General features: G+C 40.9%; 2 protein-coding genes across 5 annotated transcripts; both read left to right on the top strand.

The window, feature by feature from the left end:
• Positions 1 to 597: 597 nt before the first annotated feature.
• On the top strand, positions 598 to 10,092 carry elapor1 (endosome-lysosome associated apoptosis and autophagy regulator 1). The gene is made up of 21 exons (XM_070910206.1): positions 598 to 676; positions 848 to 1,028; positions 1,173 to 1,320; positions 1,424 to 1,504; positions 1,634 to 1,739; positions 1,819 to 1,968; positions 2,191 to 2,279; positions 2,485 to 2,662; positions 3,270 to 3,398; positions 3,558 to 3,648; positions 3,743 to 3,848; positions 3,976 to 4,113; positions 4,848 to 5,111; positions 5,674 to 5,850; positions 5,934 to 6,084; positions 7,078 to 7,171; positions 7,385 to 7,486; positions 7,704 to 7,830; positions 8,246 to 8,424; positions 8,576 to 8,741; positions 8,827 to 10,092. The coding sequence occupies exons 2-21, from the start codon at positions 880 to 882 to the stop codon at positions 8,911 to 8,913; spliced, it is 2,712 nt and encodes a 903-aa protein (XP_070766307.1). The 5' UTR covers positions 598 to 676; positions 848 to 879; the 3' UTR covers positions 8,914 to 10,092.
• Positions 10,093 to 10,475: 383 nt separating this feature from the next.
• mapk14a (mitogen-activated protein kinase 14a) lies at positions 10,476 to 22,640 on the top strand. 4 transcript variants are annotated; one of them, XM_070910299.1, is made up of 12 exons: positions 10,476 to 10,830; positions 13,163 to 13,292; positions 13,480 to 13,538; positions 16,609 to 16,720; positions 17,081 to 17,110; positions 17,457 to 17,504; positions 17,603 to 17,717; positions 17,838 to 17,909; positions 19,153 to 19,232; positions 20,790 to 20,868; positions 21,117 to 21,290; positions 21,433 to 22,640. In XM_070910299.1, the coding sequence occupies exons 1-12, from the start codon at positions 10,712 to 10,714 to the stop codon at positions 21,495 to 21,497; spliced, it is 1,083 nt and encodes a 360-aa protein (XP_070766400.1). In that variant the 5' UTR covers positions 10,476 to 10,711; the 3' UTR covers positions 21,498 to 22,640. The 4 variants fall into 4 exon arrangements, with proteins under 4 accessions (XP_070766400.1, XP_070766399.1, XP_070766401.1 ...); XM_070910298.1 differs by lacking the exon at positions 19,153 to 19,232 and adding an exon at positions 18,628 to 18,707; XM_070910301.1 differs by lacking the exons at positions 10,476 to 10,830; positions 19,153 to 19,232 and adding exons at positions 11,195 to 11,235; positions 18,628 to 18,707.
• The last annotated feature ends 670 nt before the right edge of the window (positions 22,641 to 23,310 follow it).

Below are 23,310 nucleotides of genomic sequence, written 5' to 3'. Positions count from 1 at the left end.
TTTCAGAAGGTGTCAGATCAACGAGATAGCCTTTAAAGTTATGTCACATCCCAAATAACATCATTACGGGTGGGACAGTGTTTGTCAGTCACCTATTGTAACTTGTATCTCCAAAAGGCGTCAGAGCACGACAGACAAACGCAGCAAAAGCTTTGCACCTGAGCTCCTGCTGTCTCCAAAGTCCTGCGACAACACCGAAATTAAATGTTTGCAAAAGGATTGGGTGAATCAGCATTTCTCCCCCTTGGCTGAGTAAATAAACCCTTGAGCACATCCTTGATGAGTGAGATTGAAACAACAGTTGAGACAGCCTCCTGGGCAAATATTAGCCACAACCCTTTATTTGGAAAAGAGGCTTGTCTGGTTTTGGGAAAAGATTCCAGAGGTATAAAATAATCTGGTGACCTGTTTCTAATGACAGCTCCATTTGCCTTTCACATGTAAGCTGACTTGCATGTTTCTGAATCACTTAAAATGTATTTGATGAACTTCTAGTATGTACGTTTCTTTTCCTCCGGCTGTGTGAAATTCAACACCTGTGTTTTGTCCCTGCAGTCAGATTATCACTTTGAGTACACAGAGTGTGACGTACTCGGGTCACGATGGAGAGTGGCAGTTCCCAACAAAGCTGACACATGCACGGGCCTCCCAGATCCAGTCAAAGGCACTCAGTGCAGTGAGTGTCCTTCTCTTTCATCTCATTTTATACATTTTCTGTACACACCTCAATCTGTATCAGAGCTTTAAATTGTTCCCACGCTTCATCCTCTATCTGTTCCTTGCCATGTTGTCCACGTCTCCATTATACCTCTCATTTCTCTTTGTGCTCTTTCTTTCCCTCTTATAGCCTTCTCCTGTAGTGAGGGGGAGTTCCTTGACATGCAGTCGCAGCAGTGCCAGAAGTGCGCTGCAGGCACCTACTCTCTGGGCACCGGCGTGGCCTTTGATGAGTGGGACAGCCTGCCGTCTGGCTTTGTCACCCACGGGTTGAACACGAATGGCGGGGACGCCCACACTGACTGCTCCAAGTTAGTACATGCCTCACTTGTTTTAATCTTAAAAGCAGGTTGTTTTTTTTCATGCTTCTTGGTTTTATTGATCAGTCAAAGCTCTCACTGTCAGTTAGTTTTGAGAAGCTCATTAATCTGTTTCTGCTGCTGATGTTTCTCTAGCTCAACGTGGACACCAAAGGGCGATTACGTAGCCTCAAACACAGATGAGTGCACTTCAACGCTGTCCTATGCTGTGAGCCTGAAGAAACCTGGAACTGTGTCCTTTGAGTATTTCTACCCTGACAACAGCATTTACTTTGAGTTCTTTGTAAGTGGTTTAAAAATGACTGTTGCTGTTGCTGAAGATGGCTGTATCCCATTTTTCAGAGGGATATTTGTTAACTTCTGGCTCGTTTCTCCTCCTCCTTTAGGTTCAGAATGACCAGTGTCAGTCTACGGACTCTGAAAACAGGTGGATGAAGATCTCTGAGAGCAACTGGAGCAAATACAGGGTTTGTCTGAGCACTTCATTACACCTGCTGCCGTCTGTTTGTCACTCGCTGGAGAATTCAGACCAGGAGAGCTCTCAATGTTTCCCACTTTGTCTGTTCCTGTCTCATGTTCACATTGACTCTGTGCAGGTTGAGCTAAACACTGGCAACAATGTGCTGTACTGGAGAACCACTACGTATACTCTGCAGGGCAGTGCTGTCAAACCTGTGCTGTTGAGAAACATCTCCATCTCAGGTAGGTGATCGCCATTTGTTCACTCCTCAACTCCTTTTTCACGTTAATGATTGCAAGTTGATTGATGGTTTTCTTTCAGGGGTGTCCTACACGTCAGAGTGTTTCCACTGTAAACCCGGCACCCACAGTGCAAAGCCAGGATCTGCCCGCTGTACTCCCTGCCCTGCTGAAACCTACTCCAACAAGGGTGCCACTGTTTGCCATCAGTGTGAGCCAGACACATATGCAGGTAGGCATAATTCTTGTAGATATGTCCAAAATTTTAACCATTATGTATTTGCATGTTGCCACACACACATATGCAAAGCAGTCTGCGTACAAATACTGCATTTACTGCTTAGGTGGCAAGAGTGTGTAAGGTTTGTCTTACCAATGGATCTTAATGTGAGCTGTGTGTTTTCCCTCGTCCCCGCCCGCTGTGTCCCCACTGGCTTGGTTTCTATTATTCCAGAGGCTGGTTCAGGGAGCTGCAAACCGAGACCTGCATGTACAAACAGTGACTACTTCTACACCCACACTCCCTGTGACTCCCAGGGAAAGGTAATGTAGAAAATGGCATGACGTGTGTGGAGGCAGCGTTCATGCAGGTTCAGTAGAGGTGAACAGAAAGAGAGAGAGAGATTTGACTTTGGAAATCCTGCTAGCAACCATCTGGTGTAACTATTAGGTTTCTTTAAATATACATTGTCTGGGCCGATTGTGTATGCCCACGCTTCTTTCACATATTCATTGCTGTGTGTCTCAGACTCGGCTCATGTACAAGTGGATCGAGCCAAAGATCTGCACTGAGACTGTCGAAGGAGCTGTGAAGCTGCCCACATCAGGGGAGAAGCAAACCTGTCCCCCATGTAACCCGGGTTTCTTTGTCAGCAACTCCTCCGCCTGTGAACCCTGCGACAAAGGTTTCTACTCAAACGGAACAGGTGCAGAATCAGTGAACTCCTTATACTCTATCTTGTGCTTGTCAGACTGAGGGGCTTATTTTGTCATACATGTGTACTTACCAAAGACATTGGTCATTTGACAACAAATATCAATTAATATGATTTTAACAAAAGGTAATTTACAACCTTTGTGCTAAAGTGTCGCTGTAAAAATCACCAAAATTAATTAGACTTCTTGAATGCAGAGAAATATATATAGAAAAAGTATAAAACTGTGATCCAAGTCAGGACAGAAACGACCGAAAACATTCGGTGACTACTTAGAATTAAATATTCAGCAAAGCCATGTAGTAAAAACATCTAGTACTGAAACAAGTATGAAGAAATGACTGATTTTAAATGGACGGTTAAGAGTTTGCACTTGCTCATTAAGGCTGTAGAGACATTTATTCGGGGCTGGACCTTTCTTATTGTCATATTCAGGTGTTTCTTCTTCAGGGCAAAAAAAGTTGTTGTTTGCTTCAGTCCTTTTTTTTAAATTTACCTTTAATGTAAACCCAAATGGTAGTGCCATCACATTCCTGTTTTATTTTCCTTTTTTGAGTACATGTATACCCCGATGTAATAACACATTATTTACTCACAGCCTGTACCAAGTGCCCTGTTGGCACGGAGCCAGTGGTGGGTCTTGAGTACAAGTGGTGGAACACAATGCCGAGCAACATGAAGAGCTCCATCTTCCGCCAAGAGTTCAGTGACTCTGAACACAGCACGGGTGAGACACAGGATTACTAAAACAGCCGGAGGTTGAAGGATAGCACAAATAGCACTGCTGAACACCCAAAAAAGCAATCACCCAGAAGAGAAAAGTGTTGCTAGAAGGATAGCACAGGATGGTGTAACTGTTTTCCTTTTTATTTATTTGTAATGACAGCATGGGAGGTGGCTGGAGAATATGTCTACACCACCCCTGGGGATCAGGACACAGACTACCTGATGCTCACACTCAGTGTCCCTGGATACAGGTGAAGTCAAACAAGAATTTCACATAAAAGTCTCTGTGTTCATACACTATATCCCAGTTGGAAAAGTTGAATGAAATGTCACTTGTTTCCACAGGCTGCCTCAGTCCATGGCCAAAGACAGCGAAAGGAGCGAACTGTCTCGCATCACCTTCGTTTTTGAGACCACGTGTACAGCTGACTGCAAATTTTACTTCCTGGCGGTGAGGGAAAAATGTTACAACATTTCTTCTCACATATATGCTTCAGGATGCATGCATATAAATGAGCTTGACATCAGTGTGAATATATATATATATATATATATGAAGTGAGTGTATTTTTCTGCAGGGTTATAATCAGTGGAATAACGATGTGGTGGAGCAGTGGAAAGGCAGCAACAGGAAACAGTCGTACTCCTACCTGATCCAGAGCAACAGCACCGTCAGCTTCACCTGGACATTTCAGCGAACAGAGGAGTTTAACACGGTGAGACACAATATCACTCTTGATCTATGACCCTCCAACAGCTTCACTCCCTCGTTCTTAAAAATAATTTCTAAAGGAATAGATAGAAAAAAGTCAATCGCTATCTCATTCAGTGGTCTAGTAGTACATTGTTATTTTATTTTCACAGTCATCCATCCCTCTGACTAGACAGCCAAAGCCAATGCTACAGCAGTCTATCATAGTGAATTCACGGTCTCTTCATCTTATAGCTTTTTAGTATGTGCACTTTGTGTCCGTGTTTCTACACGTATATATCTTATACATATGTATTGTTATACTCTTTTCTCCCTCTGTACAACACTCTGTAACTTCTGTTTTTAAAGTTTACTTAGTGACAGTCAACAGTAACGGTACGTGTGAGAGAAACCCTGACACATTAGCCATTATAAAGGTTTTTATGATGATTTATGTGACGCAAGAGGCCAAGAAGATGAAGCATCACATTTAGCAATAAATACTGTAAAATTATTTACAAGTGGCAGCTGTAAATGTTTTAAATTATTATTTTGTTATGACAGACTGCTGTCGCATCATGTTTGCCTCCAGTTATTGCTCTGAACTCTAGAGGGCAGTCTGGAGCAGTGCATCTGCTTCTAAAAAATCAGAATTACCTTTGTACATGAACTACATGAGAACTGAGTAGAAAGTATGGATAGATTTTTAAAAAATCTACATCAGCTGCTGAATGACACCTTACGTTTCCCTTGCCTCAGGAGAGGAAATACAGCGCTGATTTTGCAAAGATCTACTCCATCCATATCACCAACGTGATCGGAGGTGTGGCCTCTCAGTGTCACCGCTGTGCCCTGAGGTCTGCCAAGGCGCTGTCCGCCTGTGTTCCCTGCCCACCGGGAAACTACATGGTCAGTGGGACGGGAGTGTGTATGAGTTGCCCGCCAAACACCTTCATCCGGGCCGACCAGCCCATCGGAGAGGCAGCTTGCGTTCAGTGTGGACCAAACACGAGGAGTAACAAGGTAATGGGAACAAAATCCTTTCCATTGAAAAACTCTCAATACAAAGCCTGTCAGGGCATGAAGGTATGGAGGGCTTCTTCTTCTTAATCTAAAATGAATAAGGAAAGTGGGTATTGCATTGGGAAATTTGGAATTTGGAATGTTTCAGTGAGTCCAAATTGTTTTATATGAAAATATAAAACCCTTGTCCTTAAGTACCCTTCCTCTCTGACATACACAAACTAATCACAGTTGCAAGACTTTCTGCCATCCACAAAAGTGTTCATTTCTTTTATTACGCAATAACTCTGTTTCTCCTTCTACCCAAAAGTGAGAAATTCTCATGTCGATATTATTTTCTGCCATATTTTAATTTGAATTGTTTAGTTAATAAAGACACACAGTTATAAAAACATAAAAACCAAATAAACTTAAGATTCACTGATAAGACGCTCTCTATATCTATATTCTGGCTAATATCAGTGTATACCAGTTGTCATATTTGGGTTTCCCAAAGTCGGTACATGAGATTATACCACCCACTCTAAACATAATGTGATGTACCTATCTCCCCATCCTCCAGGCCCACACAGCTTGTCTCAGTGACTGTGCATTGGATGTGCAGACGGGAGGAGGAGCACTGCTGCGCTATGACTTCTCTCCTCTGGCCAACGTCACCGGCTTCCACAGCAGCCCCCGCTTCACCAGCAAAGGCCTGAGATATTTCCATCGCTTTAATTTGGGTCTGTGTGGGAAAGAGGTGAGAAGGTGTTCCTGAAAGGACTGGATTGTGTAAAAGTTTAGTTTGACGCGTGTCTTAACCGGCTGTGTCGCCTCTTACAGGGCAGAGTGCCGGCTACCTGCGTGGACAATGTAACAGAGAGCGGGAGAGAGGTCAAAGGTTACGTCTGTCAGTCCACTGTGGTTCCCTCGGACATCAGGAGTCAGACCGTGGTGTCCTCCCAGCCTTTCCTTATTGGCGATTCACTCATAGGTATGGACTGAATGCTGCAGCCATCTGTTGCTGTAAATGAGAGGATATGTTGTCATTTGCGGGGGAAAATACACACTGACGGAGGATGATGCACTTTAAAACACCCATATCCTCTGTTTTGGCGGTGTGTCGCATCGGCAAGTTCCACTTTCCTGTTTCTCAGCATCAATGTGTGTCAATGCTCCAAAAAAGCAGCAGTTTTGTCACATTCACTCGCCAGATTGGAACAGATTCTGGCTGTCTGTGTGTGCTATAGCCGTGCGCGCTAAATGATGGTGTGTTGCAACTCTTCTGTTGTTTTTACAACCACCAGTAGTGCTTTAGTGACTATTTTATAGTATATATTGTTTAGTCTGCTGGGATGTAGGATCATATCTAAATTGTGACTCAATTATACGCTTCAAATACTTGAATGCTAATTATTACCAGGGTACAAAATGAGAAACAATTCTGCTAAATTATATTACATTTTGTACTTTAATATTTCCCCTTTTTAGCACTTCAGGGACTGAAATGTCTAAACAAGTATTGGATAGATTGCCATGAACGTTTGTGCGGACATTCATGGCTCCCAGAGAATGAATCCCAATTATTGTGGTGATCCCCTGACTTTTCCACTTGCACCACCATGAGGCTGACATTTGTGGTTTTAAATGAATTGTCTCAACAGCTATTTGATAAATTGCCGGGACATTTAGTTCAAAAATTCTTTGCTATCCTCAGGATGAATTACTTTGGTGACCTTCTGACTTTTTTGACGAGCGCCCTCATCAGGTCAAATTATTAATTTGTCCAACTTTGGTTTATGACCAAATGTCTGCAAATCTAATGACATTCCCATCAGCCTCTCACAGACATATGCAGCCTGTGACGAAGGGTCGCCAATAGACATTGCTTTGTGGGGTTTCTAGCAAAAAAGATTGGAACTGCTGGTTTACTTTGTGTGTATGTCATATATCAGATATGTATGCTCCATGTCTTCTTATTCTGAAGGTGTGACCACTGACACAACCCTGAGCAACGTCTCCTCTCCAAAATGGCTGTTTCCTTCTGCGTCCGGCCTGCCAGATGTCATATTCTATTACAAGTAAATAAGATCACACTTTTTCATTTATTGTGTTTCATTCATCCTTCATCTGTGGTGCTTTCAATTCCATGTTTTTAATAGTAATTGTTTGATGCTGAAAGTTTGACCATTTGTTTAATGATGAAATATAACTGAGAATCAAAGACAGTCTTAAAATATATCACATTGTGGAAGTTAAGACATTTATGTTCGTCATGTTTGTGATGTTTCCAGGTCCAGCGAGACGACTCAGGCTTGTAAACAAGGCAGGTCAGCCACCGTCAGACTGAGATGCAATCCCACAGTGACTGCTAAAGACCTCATCACGCTGCCAAGGTATCTTTCACTGTCAAAGCTCAACTTTTGACCTTACAAGAGTTGTCCAGACAGCATTTGATTTGACACACACATCGTATTACAACAGCCATATATGGCACTTACATGCCACATACTGAGCTCTGTGAATCTCAACTGTGGACAAAGTGACTCCTCTGAGATCATTTTCACCACGTAAAGCTTGTAATCTTCTCTCTTAACTTGTTTTCCTCCACAGTAACTGTTCAGAGGGGACGTGTGATGGTTGTACTTTCCACTTTCTGTGGCAGAGCCAGCGTGCATGTCCACTCTGCACCAAAAACCACTACAGGGAGATTGTCAGCGCTTGCATCCAGGGAATACAGGTAGTGCTGCACAATGCATGGACATATTGACAAAAACAATTTTCTCCTCAACCCCACTAATCCACCACAGGTCCATCACCAACTCTTGTTGTGTTGAGAGATGTTCTCAAAGATTTAAAAAATTTGGATTATGTCAGGTGTTGTCAAACTGTGTTGTAAGTGAGCTACAGATACAGTGAAGCACTGGAACTGCAATGTTTTATCTAACTTTTATGGGGACATTTAAAGTAATAGTTTGACATTTTGTGAAATACGTTTATTGACTTTCTGGCGGAGACTTAGATGAGAAGATTGAAGTGTATTTCCCAAAATGTCCAACTATTCCTGTAACAAAAATACTGAAAACATTAGGATTGGAGTAGTTAACTGATATATGATCAAGTCAAATCGAACTATGTGTGTGTTTGTGTTTCAGAGAACCACCTATGTGTGGCAGCAGCCTTTGCAGTGTTATGGCGGAGAGTCACTACCAGCACAAAAAGTCAGTGCTTGTGTGACTCTGGATTTCTGGCTCAAGTTTGGCGTTTCCACGGGAACGATCGCCGCTGTGCTGCTCATCAGTATCAGCTGCTATTTCTGGAAGAAGACACGCAAGTAAGACTACTGAGCTTCACATTTCCTTTGGTGTTTGTTTGATATATCATACTAGTAAATAAGATTAAAGCTAAAACCTAAACTAAAAGTATGAAAACTGTGATTTGTGTTGGCCAGATGTGAATGAATTCCTGTCATTCTCTGTCTGCAGATTGCAGTATAAGTACTCCAAGCTGATGATGAGCTCTGGTGGTAAAGAGTGTGAGCTGCCCACCGCAGACAGCTGTGCAATAATGGAGGGAGAGGACGCAGAAGACGACGTCATGTACCTCAACAAGAAATCCTTCTTCACCAAAATTAAGCCCTTCTCACGAGAGGTCAGTAGCCCCTCCATTCACACATAAATTACGCTACGTCTAAGGCAACTTTTCATGCTTTGTCTTATCACCCATGTGTTTTCAGTGGACATCAGACGGATTTGACTCGGTTCCACTTAAGTCATCATCTTCATGCCAGCAAAGAGATGAGGAAGACTCTGATGATGCTTAATTCAGAGGATGAACAGATCCTTCTACGGAGAGCGCAGAGGAAGTGTTTTTTAGGTAAACGGTTTGACATCAACGCAGCTCCAACAGATGGAGTCACAGAAAACAGAGATAGGTTGTTGAAATCATTTTATTTATTACAGAAGATATAGGCCTAATAAGGGAGTTTTAAAACGATGTTTTATTTAGTATTATTTGTCATATATTAGGTTGCCAAACCTAATATCACAGGTCTCCTTGCCATTGTTGTAGACGTGTGAGTCTGTGTACATTTTACATAAATGTGAGTGTTTTTCATTGTTTTCTATTTGTTTATCTTTTCTTCATGTATTTTTATTATTTCTTCATGTATTTTTATTAGGCGATCCTGTTTTTATTAGACCAGCCATCCAGTTCCGTCTCATAATGTCATTTAGTAGTATGTTTTTAATTATACTACAGCTTTTGATAACCTTTGCTGCACCTAAGATTATAATATAATCTTGCTTTATTGTGAAGTAGATACATTTTCTACAATAAAAAAACCCAACAAATGTGCATCTCTAAGAATTAAGAATGACCTCCAATGCTGCCTTCAGGTGCCCTTCATAAAATCACATCGCAGAGCACGAAAATAATTAAATCACTTCACATTACGTATATTATGTTGTACTATGAATACTTTCATGTTACTACTTTATATTGGCTTGTTTGAGTGGTGTTTGAATATAGGTATAAAATGTATCTTAAAATGTGATTACAATGTCACCAACAAGTTTTACTGTTTTGGAAATTACTTTACAATCACAACTTCACATCTCATAATAAACCATTATGGAACAATAGATACTTCACAAAAGAAAATCTCTGTTTTATAGGAACTGAATGGACAGGAATATTTGGTGTGTAATGGACCTATTGGATATAAGTGGAGATGTATTACCTTACAATTTTTTGGAGTAAATATAACATTGTTTGCAACCTCAAATAATTTAAATCTCTCATTAATGCCTTACCCAGTACATTCCTTATCCTAGCAAAAATTATATCATTGTACTCTCAGTCCCCATCTCATCTCCCCACACATTTTATAAATGGTATTCATTTTCTTGATAAAAGGTGCTCAAACTAATTCGCTAGGTCTGTTCTAACAGATGACTTATACCCTGCTCAGTTTTGTAGAAATAATATTTGAATATATTTGACCAACCAACAGTATCCAAACTGTCTTAATATTTATATACTATTTTTGTTATCAGCTCTCCTGTATTGTGTACTTGTTTGTGCCTGACGTAATATGTACATTTTTGTTGTTGAATAGAGTTGAATGAAGCTGAAAAAACAATCTTCCGTTATTATTTTTCAACATTATTCCACAGTGTCGCCATTGCAAGTCGAGTCAGCCAGCTCCGAGCTGTGCTCCCCGACTGCAATCGGCTACTCTCGTCTACTTTCGAGGCAAGCCGCGTCGCATCTCGTCGAGTGTCTTTCGTTGGCTCGGCTGCCCCAAGTTCATCTCTCGCGAGACTTGACGCGACGTGTTGCAAGCAGGGTGAAATCTCGGGAGCTGTCTGAAAGCGAGCGGAGTGGGGAACAAATAGCGTGAAGATTTAAAAACGTGCACTTAGCAGACGGTGATTCTGCAACATTTCGCAAGGAGGTGTCCCCGTAACGTTTGATTATTTGAAGCTCTCTAACGACGAAAAACGTTTTATTTAGCTTCTCATTTCGTAACTTGGAGAAAGTTTAACTCTAAGGCTGCACGGCTCGGAGTACCCACCTCGGAGCATAAAGTCAAGTCGGTGGTCGGCAGTTCTGCAGGAATGTCGCAGAAAGAGAGACCCAAGTTTTATCGACAGGACGTCAACAAGACGATATGGGAAGTCCCGGAGCGATACCAAAACCTGTCTCCGGTTGGCTCTGGCGCCTACGGATCCGTGAGGTGAATCACTTTTTGTGTTAGTCTGCGAACGTATGTGTGTAGCCTGGTCACCTAACTTAACCTCCATTCATTTAACGTTAGACGAGGCCTGTGCTGCAGATGCTAAAGTTAGGTTAGCTCGCCCCGATTGTTGGCTAGCAAGGTGGAGCCACGATGTGCCTTTCAACAAGAAAACCTGTTGACTTGTTATCTATCTTGTATTATCCGCTTGTAAAACTTGTAATTAACCCATCTAACTTCATATATGCTCACACAGGCCACATTGCAGGAAACTGCTCACTCACAATAACGTTGAACTGTTGAAAAAGTATGCGAGTCTTTATCTGATCCGTCGGACTGATAATTCAGTATTTCTAATTACTCACACACTGTAGCTGCAGGTCTCCAGACGTTACTTTAATGTCGGTAGGTTCGGTTCTTTATTTTATTAAATGTATGTAATCCGAGTAAGTTAAGATGAGGTTAACATGTATTGTTGGGTGTTGTTAATGTGTTTTGGGAAGATCTCGAGAAAATGTTACAAATACGTTTTTGACTCACTACTTTCGTATTGATAATGTGACAATATCTCTATTATCGGTGCCTTCATATTCATATATAATCTGAACTGATATTGCTAAAAAAGTAAAAAATATTAGTAATAAGATGGCAAAAAAGATAGACTCTTTCAAAGTTATTTTCACTCATATAAAATAGTTTAAATTCATTGTGAACCATTTCGATCAGTGATTGGTTGTCTGACATTTTGTCAGACTAAATGATAATTATAGTAATTGCATAAGTAATTGACAGACTGGTCGATATGCTAATGAAAATAATTGTTAGTTGCAGCCCTCGTCCAGACAGTTATATTACTTGTTTACTTATCTGTAATACAGTCAATAAGACAACTTTCCTGGTCACCCAATCCCACATGATGGGTAGTCTCTCTATAGAAATATCAATATAGTTTCGATATATTTTCCAGTCTTCAACATCTCGATAACTACTCATCTTTTAGGCAGCTCTACAGTGAATGTTTTCAGTAATGATAAACAAATTTGCAGCACAGAAGCATTTGCATGTACAGTGGAGATGGGATCGCGCTTCTTGATTTAAAAAAAGAAAAAAAAATTTTAGGTGGATTTCCTTAATGCTGCTTCGTGGCAAAAGCATAAGCTTTCACATGATAGATCTTTTGCATTGGTCTGGCGATTAAATAGGTTGTGCTGATACTATCTAGGACACAACATTGTCAGCGGTACACTTGATTTAGTGGGCAGATGTTTGTTTTGCAAATGGAAGCGGACAGCTGTGCTGTTGCTGGGCAATAGGATAATCTGTTGCTGGTCAGATTACTGTCTGCTCGCCAGTGCATTGAGCGTGATTGGGTTTTTTTTCTCTCCAAACGGTACACTAGTTTATATTGTCAGTGGTTACACGGTGGACGCTACCCTAAGTTTACTGTGAATCTCTGACCTGTTTATTTATACTGGCACTGCACAGCTTTCATTTTTCCCCCAGATAAACTGGTTGTACAATGTTGAGATGACACATACCTGAAAAATGTATAATATGTAAAACATCCATATCCATATTTAGTTATCAAAGTAGAAAAAAGTGGGATACCATCAAAGCAGTCAATGTCTTCATATTTTATTCAGATATAATTGCTGACTACTTTGATAACTGATTATATTTTTGAGGTTGAGCACATAGTTTCCATCTCTGGAATGCATATTTGTCTTAATTAATTCTTAATTTTATAAATGCATGTTTTAATAACTTGACATGTGTTTTGTATTTCAAGAAATACATTGGTTTTGGCTAATAGGGATGGAAAACATTGGATATTTCAGCTTCAGCAACTTGTGATATTGGTACATCCCTCGTCACACTGGTTTCTGACTCCTTGCAGTAGTCATAGGTGTGTGTCCACTGGCTATCACTATGGTTAGGTGAGCTGAGCAGGAGGAAGTGGTGTGTTTGGGTTGGAGATAAACAGCCTTTAGAGACCAGGACAGACTGCAGGCAGGGCTGCTCCCAATCTGCTGAGAGATGACATTTTCTGCTGATGTCGCCCTTTTCCTCAGCCTTCAGCAGCTCTTACTTAACCTAGTTTGGTTTTGAGAGCAAACTCAGCCAATTCTGAGCAGAAACAGTTTTTCTCATCTGCCTTCAAATGGCAAGCTCACATTTCATTTCAAGTTCATTTCTAGTGTTCAATAGATTTTCAACAAATCAGTTCATTCTGAGTGCTGACACAAATTGTTTGTGTACGCAGGGTTATGGTGCTGGTGTATTATTACTGATTAGATTTATGCTTACATGTTTACCCACTTTTTCTAAACAGTTCTGCATATGATTTGAAGATTGGTTTGATGGTTGCTGTGAAGAAACTCTCTCGGCCATTTCAGTCCATCATCCACGCCAAGAGAACATACAGAGAGCTGCGGTTGCTTAAGCACATGAAACATGAAAATGTGAGTCGACTTGTTCCTCTTCTCTTTGTTCTGTCTGGTGGCGAACAGGTATAGAAAAACAAAGTTGTCAATGTTTTCTTGTGTAATGCTTCACAATGTGTTTGCTTAAAAACATCAGCAGTTTAAGATTTTAGTTGCTGCCCATTGCTGTTTTGTTAACTTGACAGTGGGTTTCCTATGTTTGCAGGTGATTGGCCTCCTAGATGTCTTCACCCCTGCTACTTCTCTGAAGGAATTCACCGATGTGTAAGTTGAATTATGTTTGTTTTAAAATATTTTCCTTCATCCCAAGTTTCCTTCTGCCCTTTGACTTGCGGTCACATCAGCAACACTTATGCATAATTTAAAAAAAGGTGTTCAACAAACTGCAGCCTTTAGTTTCTCAGCAGCAGACAGTCCTAGCTGTGGCTGGGAAACACCTGGAGACAGGCCAGCTGACTAAACACACTGGAACATTTCTGAGACTGTCCACTCTGTTAGTTATTCACTCTCTGGCTGCTACAACAGTTAGTTCACCACCAGCTTCCTTCCCTTTGCTTCCTGCTTTCTGGCTAAGTGAAACATATCTGCTTTGTTGGCAAAGAGGTAGTTATTATTTGTTGATGTTGAAAGTTGTTGGAAATGGGAAGTGGACAGCTAGACAGTGACTCAATCCTCAGACGTGCGTGTTGCCTCCCCCGTCGTTTGTGGAATTTCAGTCTCTTTCTCTTCTCTACACACACGTAGTGATTTCTATCAAGATCAAATTGTGTTGGATTTCAGTCGACACCCAACAAAAGAATGTGTCTTAACTGAATACTTGGAGTCAGTTTTTTCTTCCTCACTTACTTATGATTTCATACTTAATACCTCCCTGTATGGAAAACTAATCCTCAAGATTTGACTCATCCTAAGTATTTTGGAGCACTTGGGGAGTGGGCACTGTAGCACCCGGGGACCTACTTCATGCAGGATTATTTCTAATACCTAACATGCATGTCATTTTGTGTGGGAGGAAACCCACACAAATACTGGGAGAATATGTAAACTCCCAAGACCAGACCCAGGAACTTCTAGTTTTGAGAATGGGAGACAGTGCTCCCTGATTTTTAACTGTATTACTGTATTCACTTTTGCTATTTGTGTCACATAAATACTACAGAGTTTATTAGGCAGTCTGTGAATGTGTTCAGGGATGCACTTGCAGTGCAGGGTTTCCACACTCACTAATACATGGCATTTCCTTTTTGAAATGCCATGTATTGAAATGCCAAGGTTCATGTTTAATTCTTCCTGACTGCCAGGAATACATACCGTGTCTTTAAGTGTATTAATTTCTCATGTTGGCATAGGTGGTTTTGTTTATTTCAGGGGTCTTCTGCCATAAAACACTGCAGGATACCCTGCGTCCATGCTCCCTGAGCACTCAGAATGGGCTGTGTTTCAGGTGCAGTCATGCCTGCATTGAGAGCTGTCCACTGTGAGATCACCTGAGGTACATTTTAATGCAAAATGTGAAAAAGGCTTCAGACATTGACAGCTGGGGCTGATGCAGAGTAGTGAACTGTGGTCAAGTTTTCCTCAGTCATGTCCCCGAATAGCCTCTCCCATGCAGTGTGACTACATGACCTTTTCATATCTGACATGACTGAAAATAGGCTCCAGTAAGAATTGATATCTTTGTGAAAAGAAAACTCTGATTTTACTCATCAAAGTCTGTTTACAGACATTGGGGAGTACCACCGCATTTGTTAAAAAAGTTGTATAAAGCCTTTTGTGGCTCCAGAGTGAGCTGCATGAAATCTGATAGATTGTCTCAAGTGATGTAACTTGAGGCAGAAGACTACAAGTATGAAAAAAGGAAAAACATCTGGGGGTGTGGAGTTCGAAAGAAGTGCGGTTACCAAACCTCTGTAGCCTGCACCTCGTCTCTCCTCGAGGTGCACTACATTAGCCGCTGCTAGCATAACACACTCGAATCTACGACAGAACTGTCGAATTGCATTGTGGGTAATGTAGGCGCCCGGTTTTGACAAGGAAGAAGAATCCACGAAATAAAAAAGATGATACCTCTGGTTCTGCTGCATTGATTTTTATCCTTTTTTTTTTAAAAGAAACCCCAAAAAACTGTCCATTGTGAGTTCGACATGTTATAGAAGTGCAACGCTAAATCGGTGCTGTTCCTTTTTAATGTGCTGCATTTTTGCAGAATGGCACACAGAAACATGCTGGAATTACTTCCTCACACTTTGAGCAGTGTTGGCTGTGTTTGCTGTTGAAATGGAGAGGCATCCTCTCAAGATGCCTCACCCCCCCCCCCCCCCCCCCCCCCCAGATTAGCATAATGTCACGGAGGCCTGAAGGCAACACAAGGTCACACATGTAGACAGTGTGTGAGACTGGGCTCCTGAGAGAAAGGGAAAAATAGAAAGAAAAAGAGGGAGAGAGAATTGGTGGGTGGAGTGGAAACATAAACGTGTGCTGTGAAGTTTCTCATACTACATAGAAGAATAAATGCTGAGTCACAGGTAGTGAGGAGGAAATATGGCTCTCTTTATCTGCACATCTGCTGGAACATTGGAAATGTTCTGAATGCAGTACGATATCTAGGAAAAATCTCAGACATGCAGGTGCTGTAAGTGTGGCTCCCCTTGGCTCTAAAAATAGTCACAGCGTTGTGTTAAGGCTCCTCAGAGCTCCAGCCATGCTCCTGTTTCTATAGGAGAGCGGAAAACAGAGGTCACTATTTATATCCCTTTTTTTCCAAGGCGGGTGAACTTTGGAGAGCGCCTGTGTCCCTGTGTGCTGCTGAGAACAAGTTCAAGCGCAACCAGTTGCTATTTTAAGGCCTCGCTCTCTGCTGTGTGAGAATAGAAGTATAGAGTATAGAGTATTCATGAAATGGGTATTTGTTGAGCAGCAGACTGACAAAGCAGCACATGGCTCTGTGTATTTTGGCCATAAAACTGCCACTGTAGCATCCTGCTCTCGCCTCCTTCCATAAGTGCAGTTTGGGCATTTTAAACAGCTTTGGGATTAGATTTGAGTTATCCACTGATGCAGTCCCATTAAAGCCCATTTATCTGGGTTTGTTGTTAAATTACATTCCATTTGTGAAGGGCTTGGCCTTTCAGTGCCTCTGGAGGGAAGTGAGAGTGAAAAGAAGTAGTAGCTAAACCGGTTTAAGCTCACATAGCCATATGGGAAATTAGTTTCAGGCTGCAAACAACTAATAAGCTGGAAGTGCAAATATATTAATTTATTTCCATCTGGCTTGGAAACATTGGCATGCCTTCTGACATTTGTGTCTATTTCAACTATCTTTTGTGATTGACAGGTATCTTGTGACTCACTTAATGGGGGCAGATCTCAACAACATAGTGAAATGTCAGAAACTCACAGATGATCACGTGCAGTTCCTCATATACCAGATCCTCAGAGGGTTAAAGGTGAGCTTATTAAAGGGATAGTTTGACATTTTTGAGAAATGTGCTCATTTGTTCACTTGCCAAGAGTTAGATGAGAAGATCAACAAACAGTCCGACACAAACCACAAAGTGTAGTTTTTACAACAAACAAGACCTATGCTAACGTGATATGGCAAGCTAAGCTAACTGACACGAGAGTGGCATCAATCTTCTCTTCTAACTCTCAGCAAGAAAGCAAATAAGCGTGTTTCCCTAAATGTTAGATGAATCACTGGTTTCTACATTGTACAGCAGTTCCTCTGACATTGTATGCAGTGGTAAACCAATACATTTTTAAACTGATTATGTAATTTAATGCACATGTTCTCCATCTTTCCCCAGTATATCCACTCAGCGGACATCATTCACAGAGTATGTGCCATGTTTACATTTTTGTCTGACAAATGTCACTTTGTCTTTGACCTCGATTGGGTAAAAAAAAAAAAAAAAGTGTTTCAGGGTTTATGACATCCTCCTGGCAGAGTTTGGCCTGTGCAAACACTGAAAGGAAGAGAAAGTCATAAATGGGACCTTTTACTTTTAGGTGTTGTTAATGATGTAATGCTTTTATTCTAATGTTAACAAAGAAAGAACATATTCATTCATGAAAAATAGGAATATTTCTCCAGAACAAGATTACAGATGTACTATCCACAAGTGTGCTCATCACCTAAACTTAAATTACACTTATTCACATTCATGGCTTTCCTCCCTTCAGGATTTGAAACCTAGTAATCTGGCGGTGAATGAAGACTGTGAGCTGAAGGTCAGTGAACTGCTGCTCTCATTTAAAACAACAGTTTATCCACAAATGTGAATCTTTTGCAAACAACTCTGCTTTTTTGCGCTTCCATTGCACCCCAGATTTTGGACTTTGGTTTGGCGCGGCACACTGATGACGAGATGACCGGATATGTGGCCACCCGCTGGTACCGTGCCCCAGAGATCATGTTGAACTGGATGCATTACAACATGACGGGTAGATGACACTAAAAAGCTCCCTTGATCTTCCTCAGTAACTTTCTGCACCTATACAACATGATAGAAGAGTTGTTTGACAAGTGAGTCTTGATGTCTGTGTCCTGCTTTTGTGTTTCAGTGGATATTTGGTCAGTGGGGTGTATAATGGCTGAACTCCTCACTGGAAAAACTCTGTTTCCTGGTACCGACCGTATCCTTTTCATATGAGAGTACAGTATGTACTGAGCTCCCATAGCTGGTGAGACTCTGACACAACATTTGCATAACAAATCAAACAGGTTAAACACACTTTGACATTGTTGTCCTGTCTTATGTTGGCCAGCCCAGTAGCAGAAACTCATCTGCAATGCTTCTTTTTTTATGTCCTCTCATGAAAACCTGCTTTTTTGCTTTTCTGTTCCAACATGATGCTGCCTGAGGCGTTTTTAAAAATGTAACGCAGATAGTTGACACTTTCCTCTAATGTTTCCACTGGCATACTTCAACTCTTCCTACACTGTCAGTATGCATCGTTGGCTCTGGTCCGCTCTCTGCCTGCACCACTGCCAGTCTTTGTATGGGCCCGTCAATCTGCTGTGTCTGTGCTCAAGATTTTGTTTCTCTCTCTCCCTCCTGCCAGTGTTTTCAGACTAACGGCTAAGCGTACAACAGTGTACAACAGGGCCGTCCGCTACCTCCACTTTTGTCATGTCGTATCTTTCCTCTCCTCTGTGTAGACTTACATGTAGGCCTTTTTCTTTTGTTGCATCTCACGTGTGAAACATAAAGAAAATATAGTGACATTTTATTTACTCATCACAGATGGTTTTTAAGTGACTTAAGTTTCACAAGGAGGTTGAAGACTAATGGGTCAGATTACAAGTTCTCCCTTGTCCAGCATCTGGTCTTCCTTTACCGTGTGCCGGTAGACATTGATCAGTTGAAGCTAATCATGCTGCTCGTCGGAACACCAGGGCCTGAGCTCTTGATGAAAATATCTTCAGAGTCTGTGAGTTCACAAAGTTATGCAAGGTTTTTCCTCTAACCAGTTTTCTGCTCCAAACTTGCCACTCTGCTGTACAATAACTTGGTGTATCTGCTACCTAACTGACAGCATGTCTTCCACCCTTCAGCTTTGTGGGTTTGAGCCTCTTTAACTGGGTGAATCAAGTTATGTTTGCCATGATATGACTATGACACAGGTGATTGAGCTCTGGCTTCCACTGATTGACTGTAATGCCAAGTATTGTGTTGTGTCTTTCCTTTGAAACTGCCAATCCCTCCTCTTATGTTTTTTTTTTCTTTTGGTCACATTTTGCTTCAAAGCTTGAAGTTTGCTTTTCAACTTAACATCCTAGTGCATCTAGTGTTTAGCCGCACAGTGTTAGATTGAGAAGCAGCTTCTTAACCAACTCTGCTCTGTCGCTATACTCCCCTTGACACAAGCTTCATAGATATAAACCAGCTTCAGCAGATAATGCGTCTGACAGGAACACCCCCAGCATCTCTAATAAGCAGGATGCCCAGCCATGAGGTGAGCAGGATCCGCAGTCGCTTTCTTTAGACCACACAGCAGACCGGGGCGGGAGGACAGTCAGACCTGCTGTAACTCACTTTTTCTTTGCTTTTAAAGCAACGCAGCTCTTGGCTTAGTATTCTGTATTTATCCTGAGTCATACCCCAAAATTGTACGACAGTTTTCCTTACTAACATATCCATGTATAGAATAATAGCAGTAATATTTGATGCCAAGATTGAACTATATTAATCTTTTTTAACTCTAATTAAGTCAAGTGATGAAGGTGTTAATGGCCACACTAATGAGAGCGCTGGGCTCTGGATGGCAGCATCACTCAGTTGACTCAAACTACTTTGGTCAAGTGGGGTGTAAGGAGCAGCAGGGCCTCTTGGGACCACTACCAGGGATTTAAGATTTTAGTTTTCCAGTTTAATCATAGTAATTGTGTGGTGTCTGACACGCTTGCTGCATGTGATCGTAACAATGATTGCCAGAAGTGGCTCCGGTAAATGCATTTCTGTGCTTGTCATTTCACTCGGGTAGAATTAAAATGTCTCTTGACAATTAAACATGCACACTGTGTGCCATAGCTAGGCTTGCTCTTGGTGATACAGTTGTTACTAACAATGTTTTCTGTGTGAGAAATGCTTTGTTCTGTGGGGTTTTTTTTGGGGGGGAGGGGAACATCTCTTGAAACGTGCCGTCTTGCTTCTTGCAACATGCTTTTGTGTAATGTACAAGTAGTGTGCAGCCTAAACTTTTCTGTTAACGAGAGGTTTATTATGAAGAAAACTTTGACCAATAAAATAAAATAAATCTGTCTTTTTGTTATTAGCAGAATAAGACAGCAGGGACTTACAGGATACTTGGGGCTCATTATTTTCAGTTTTTAAATGTATTGATGTGGTTTTGTTATGATAAATTGTATATGAAAAATAGTATTTGCAGCGTAAACACGTAAAACTGTTTATACCGGACGTCTTGAAAAGAGACACCGCAGTGTTTTTCCCCCTGCAGCTCTGATTTTGATCACACCAAGAAGTCTTGCTGTTGCCAGGCAACACATCAGGGCTGTCGATCACATGTTTGCCTTGAAAGCTACACATAGCCATGAACAGCAGCTGTGTATGTGTTTTTGACTGCTTGTGTCTCACTTCAGGCAGTCACCGTGTTTACTGTAAACTGCACTGATCAGGAGGAAACACAAAAACCTTTGGCTCCGTGGGGACATAAAAATATGTGTGAAAATCATTCTTTTTCAGTGAAAATCTGTTAAAAAAACCAAAATGAAAACAATGAGCCTTAAGTATACTGCCTAGGGCTTGAGCTTTAACACCAACATTTATACTCTTCGTGGTATTTATATACATTCAAGATTATGTGATACAGTGTAGTCACATCTGTGGATGGATAGAAATGTAATAAGTGGGCAGGTTTGATGCAGGTGGCTGCATTGAACAGAATCAGTAGCGTGAAAACGTGTGAGCATAGTGAAACAGGCTGCACTGAATGTGGGCGACATGTTGCTGCTAGTGGGAGCTGACATTTGAGTTAATGTGTGTATTTTCCCAGGCCAGGAACTACATCAGCTCCTTGGCACACATGCCCAAGAGGAACTTTGCTGACGTGTTCATTGGTGCCAACCCACAAGGTAATACCCGAAAAACAGGCTTTTCTCAACATCAGCTGTATTGTGTTGTGATGCAAGCCATGCTAACTGTAGTTATTTCTTCTTCTTTTTTTAATTCCCCTTAATAGTTTTGGGTTTTCTATGTGATTAAAAGTGGTTTAGAATTGAAACTTTGGCCTAAACTCTGCATGACAGGACGCTAGGATTTTTAATTGTTCATAGACCGTAGTTTGAGATTTAGCTCATTCACGTGTTGACATGTTTTTAAGCTGTGGACCTTTTGGAGAAAATGCTGGTTCTGGACACAGACAAGCGGATAACAGCAGCCGAAGCTCTGGCTCACCCTTACTTCGCTCAGTACCACGACCCAGACGACGAGCCCGAGGCCGAGCCGTACGACCAGAGCTTTGAGAGCCGCGAGCTGGAGATTGAAGAGTGGAAACGTATGTCGTTATTCTGCACTGAAACTCTAATATTGAAAAAGAAATCTGTAGAAATCTATTCATATGACTGTTATCTGTAAAGAAAAAGGTGTTAATGTACGTACAGACAGCATAGAACCCAGCATTTTCTCTTTTCTTGCAGGATTAACCTACGAGGAGGTGTGTAGTTTTGAGCCACCTACGTTTGATGAGGATGACATGGAGTAATGAGAAGTGCTACCCACTTTGACCCAAGCCTCCGACAATTTGTAACAACCTCGAAACATGTGCATTAGTGTTAAAGAAACTCTCAGACACACTTGTATCAGAGTGCCTGCCAACCTTTTGTCAGTCTTTATTAACCGAGAAAACATTGTCCATGATTGGCTCAAGTAAGGAGATCATTGCCAGCGCAGGGAAGAGCTTGACCAACTATCATTATTCTTATTTATGAACCACTAATGTTGATGGTCTGTTGCTGGGAAATGTCACTTCTTGCCAATTGCTGAAATAATTTTATATTCAGATATTTTTAAATTTAGACTTTCATCACTGTGACACTGAGATGCTGAGACACCTGGACCTATAGCTGTGCTATTTTGTGTTTTTAAATTTTCTGTTGAGTAACTTATGAATAAGCTTTTGTGTCTATCAATTGAAAAAGGATTATGCTAGTCTCCCACTCACCCTGCCAAGCTGTCACATATAGAACTATATGTCACATGTATTCAGTTATGGCCATGTTTGTTCCTATATTTAAAATATCTGTGACCGAAGTAGATTTTATGTTTTTAGGTATTTGACAATTTGAGAATGTGCCTGTTCTGTGTAGTCACTGATCTTTAGTGCTCCAACCAACTGCATTTCATACATTTTAATGTTTATTTTGGTAGTTTAGATACTCTGTGAGACTCTGAGATACATATGCTGGCTACACAGAAAAATCTGAGCCTCTGCTGTTTAAGGACAGTGTGATTCAACAAGGCACCTAAAATAGGAAAAAAAAAACAATATTCATGGTTACACGCTCTGCTCAAAAATGTGTAAATATCTGTGCCATATTTTTTAAATCTCTGACTTATTGTGGTTATATTATGAAGCAATCACTTTTAGTATGAACATCACTTAAAGACTTTGTGTGTGTTTGCGAGAGTGTGTTCTTGGTTTACAGGAATTTTAAGTGTCATGCTAAAACCTCTAATAGAAATACTGCTTAAATGTGTAAAAGAGGGATTTCAGATGTATTTATACTTTGTGGAGGTGGTATTTATAAACAACAATCGAAAGATCCCTTAAACTATTTTCAGTCCAGCAGAGTAACTACTATCTTCAGTCCTTTGTTTAACAAAATAAAGACTTATTTTTAAGAGATCTATGTTTCTTTTAATTTTTGTCCTATTTTCCAAATAAATTTGTATCAGCAGTGCCATTCCTCAGTGATTTCACTTGAGAATTAATGAATGAATTGATGTGGATGATTTTACCGAGAGGGCAAAGACCTGCACATTTATTTTTCATTTTGAAAATTCATGACACATTACCCCATTTACACACACATTTTAACTTTCTTGCTGATAAGTGCTGTATCTGCCCAGCTTAAGTGTTCTTTAACCAAACAGTAATACACAGAAAAATACAAAATAAAATTGAAACACCTGAGATTGGCTGTTCAATCACAAACATGAAAAAAGCATTAAATAAGTGGCTTTGCTGTTTACAGAAGTCTTGAGTGCACTGCGAATCATCAGTGTGCAGGAGGAGGGATGCCGCTGCATATTTGTCCGTGGTTCAGCAGTACTTTTTTTTTTCCAAATGGAAAGTCAATGTTTCACTGGCTTTATCTACAGTATTTCACTTAAGTGCCACATGTCAATTGCCAATGTCAAATGCATTAATCCAAGGTTTTGTAACGAGCGACTGACAAAATAATGCTAAAATTATACCCTGCCCTGGTTTATGGAACAGAGCCCTGATATTAATAGGTGAACTTAAAACAGATATATTGTTTCGACACATATGTTGGCCAGAAAGTAACAAGACA

This window comes from Enoplosus armatus, chromosome 8, assembly GCF_043641665.1.
Source record: "Enoplosus armatus isolate fEnoArm2 chromosome 8, fEnoArm2.hap1, whole genome shotgun sequence".
Lineage (NCBI taxonomy): Eukaryota > Metazoa > Chordata > Actinopteri > Centrarchiformes > Enoplosidae > Enoplosus > Enoplosus armatus.
The sequence above is the reverse complement of the archived record's forward strand: the minus strand, read 5'-3'. Positions and strand labels throughout refer to the sequence as shown.

What these genes read in the sequence shown, in the direction of transcription:
- mapk14a (XM_070910299.1), top strand. Translation starts at nt 10,712, where the DNA reads ATGTCGCAGAAAGAGAGACCCAAGTTTTATCGACAGGACGTCAACAAG. An exon ending in GGCGCCTACGGATCCGTGAG is followed by an intron (nt 10,831 to 13,162) that starts GTGAATCACTTT and finishes TTTTCTAAACAG; the next exon opens with TTCTGCATATGATTTGAAGA. An exon ending in AGATCCTCAGAGGGTTAAAG is followed by an intron (nt 16,721 to 17,080) that starts GTGAGCTTATTA and finishes ATCTTTCCCCAG; the next exon opens with TATATCCACTCAGCGGACAT.
- elapor1 (XM_070910206.1), top strand. Translation starts at nt 880, where the DNA reads ATGCAGTCGCAGCAGTGCCAGAAGTGCGCTGCAGGCACCTACTCTCTG. An exon ending in GCAAATTTTACTTCCTGGCG is followed by an intron (nt 3,849 to 3,975) that starts GTGAGGGAAAAA and finishes ATTTTTCTGCAG; the next exon opens with GGTTATAATCAGTGGAATAA. An exon ending in TGGGTCTGTGTGGGAAAGAG is followed by an intron (nt 5,851 to 5,933) that starts GTGAGAAGGTGT and finishes CGCCTCTTACAG; the next exon opens with GGCAGAGTGCCGGCTACCTG.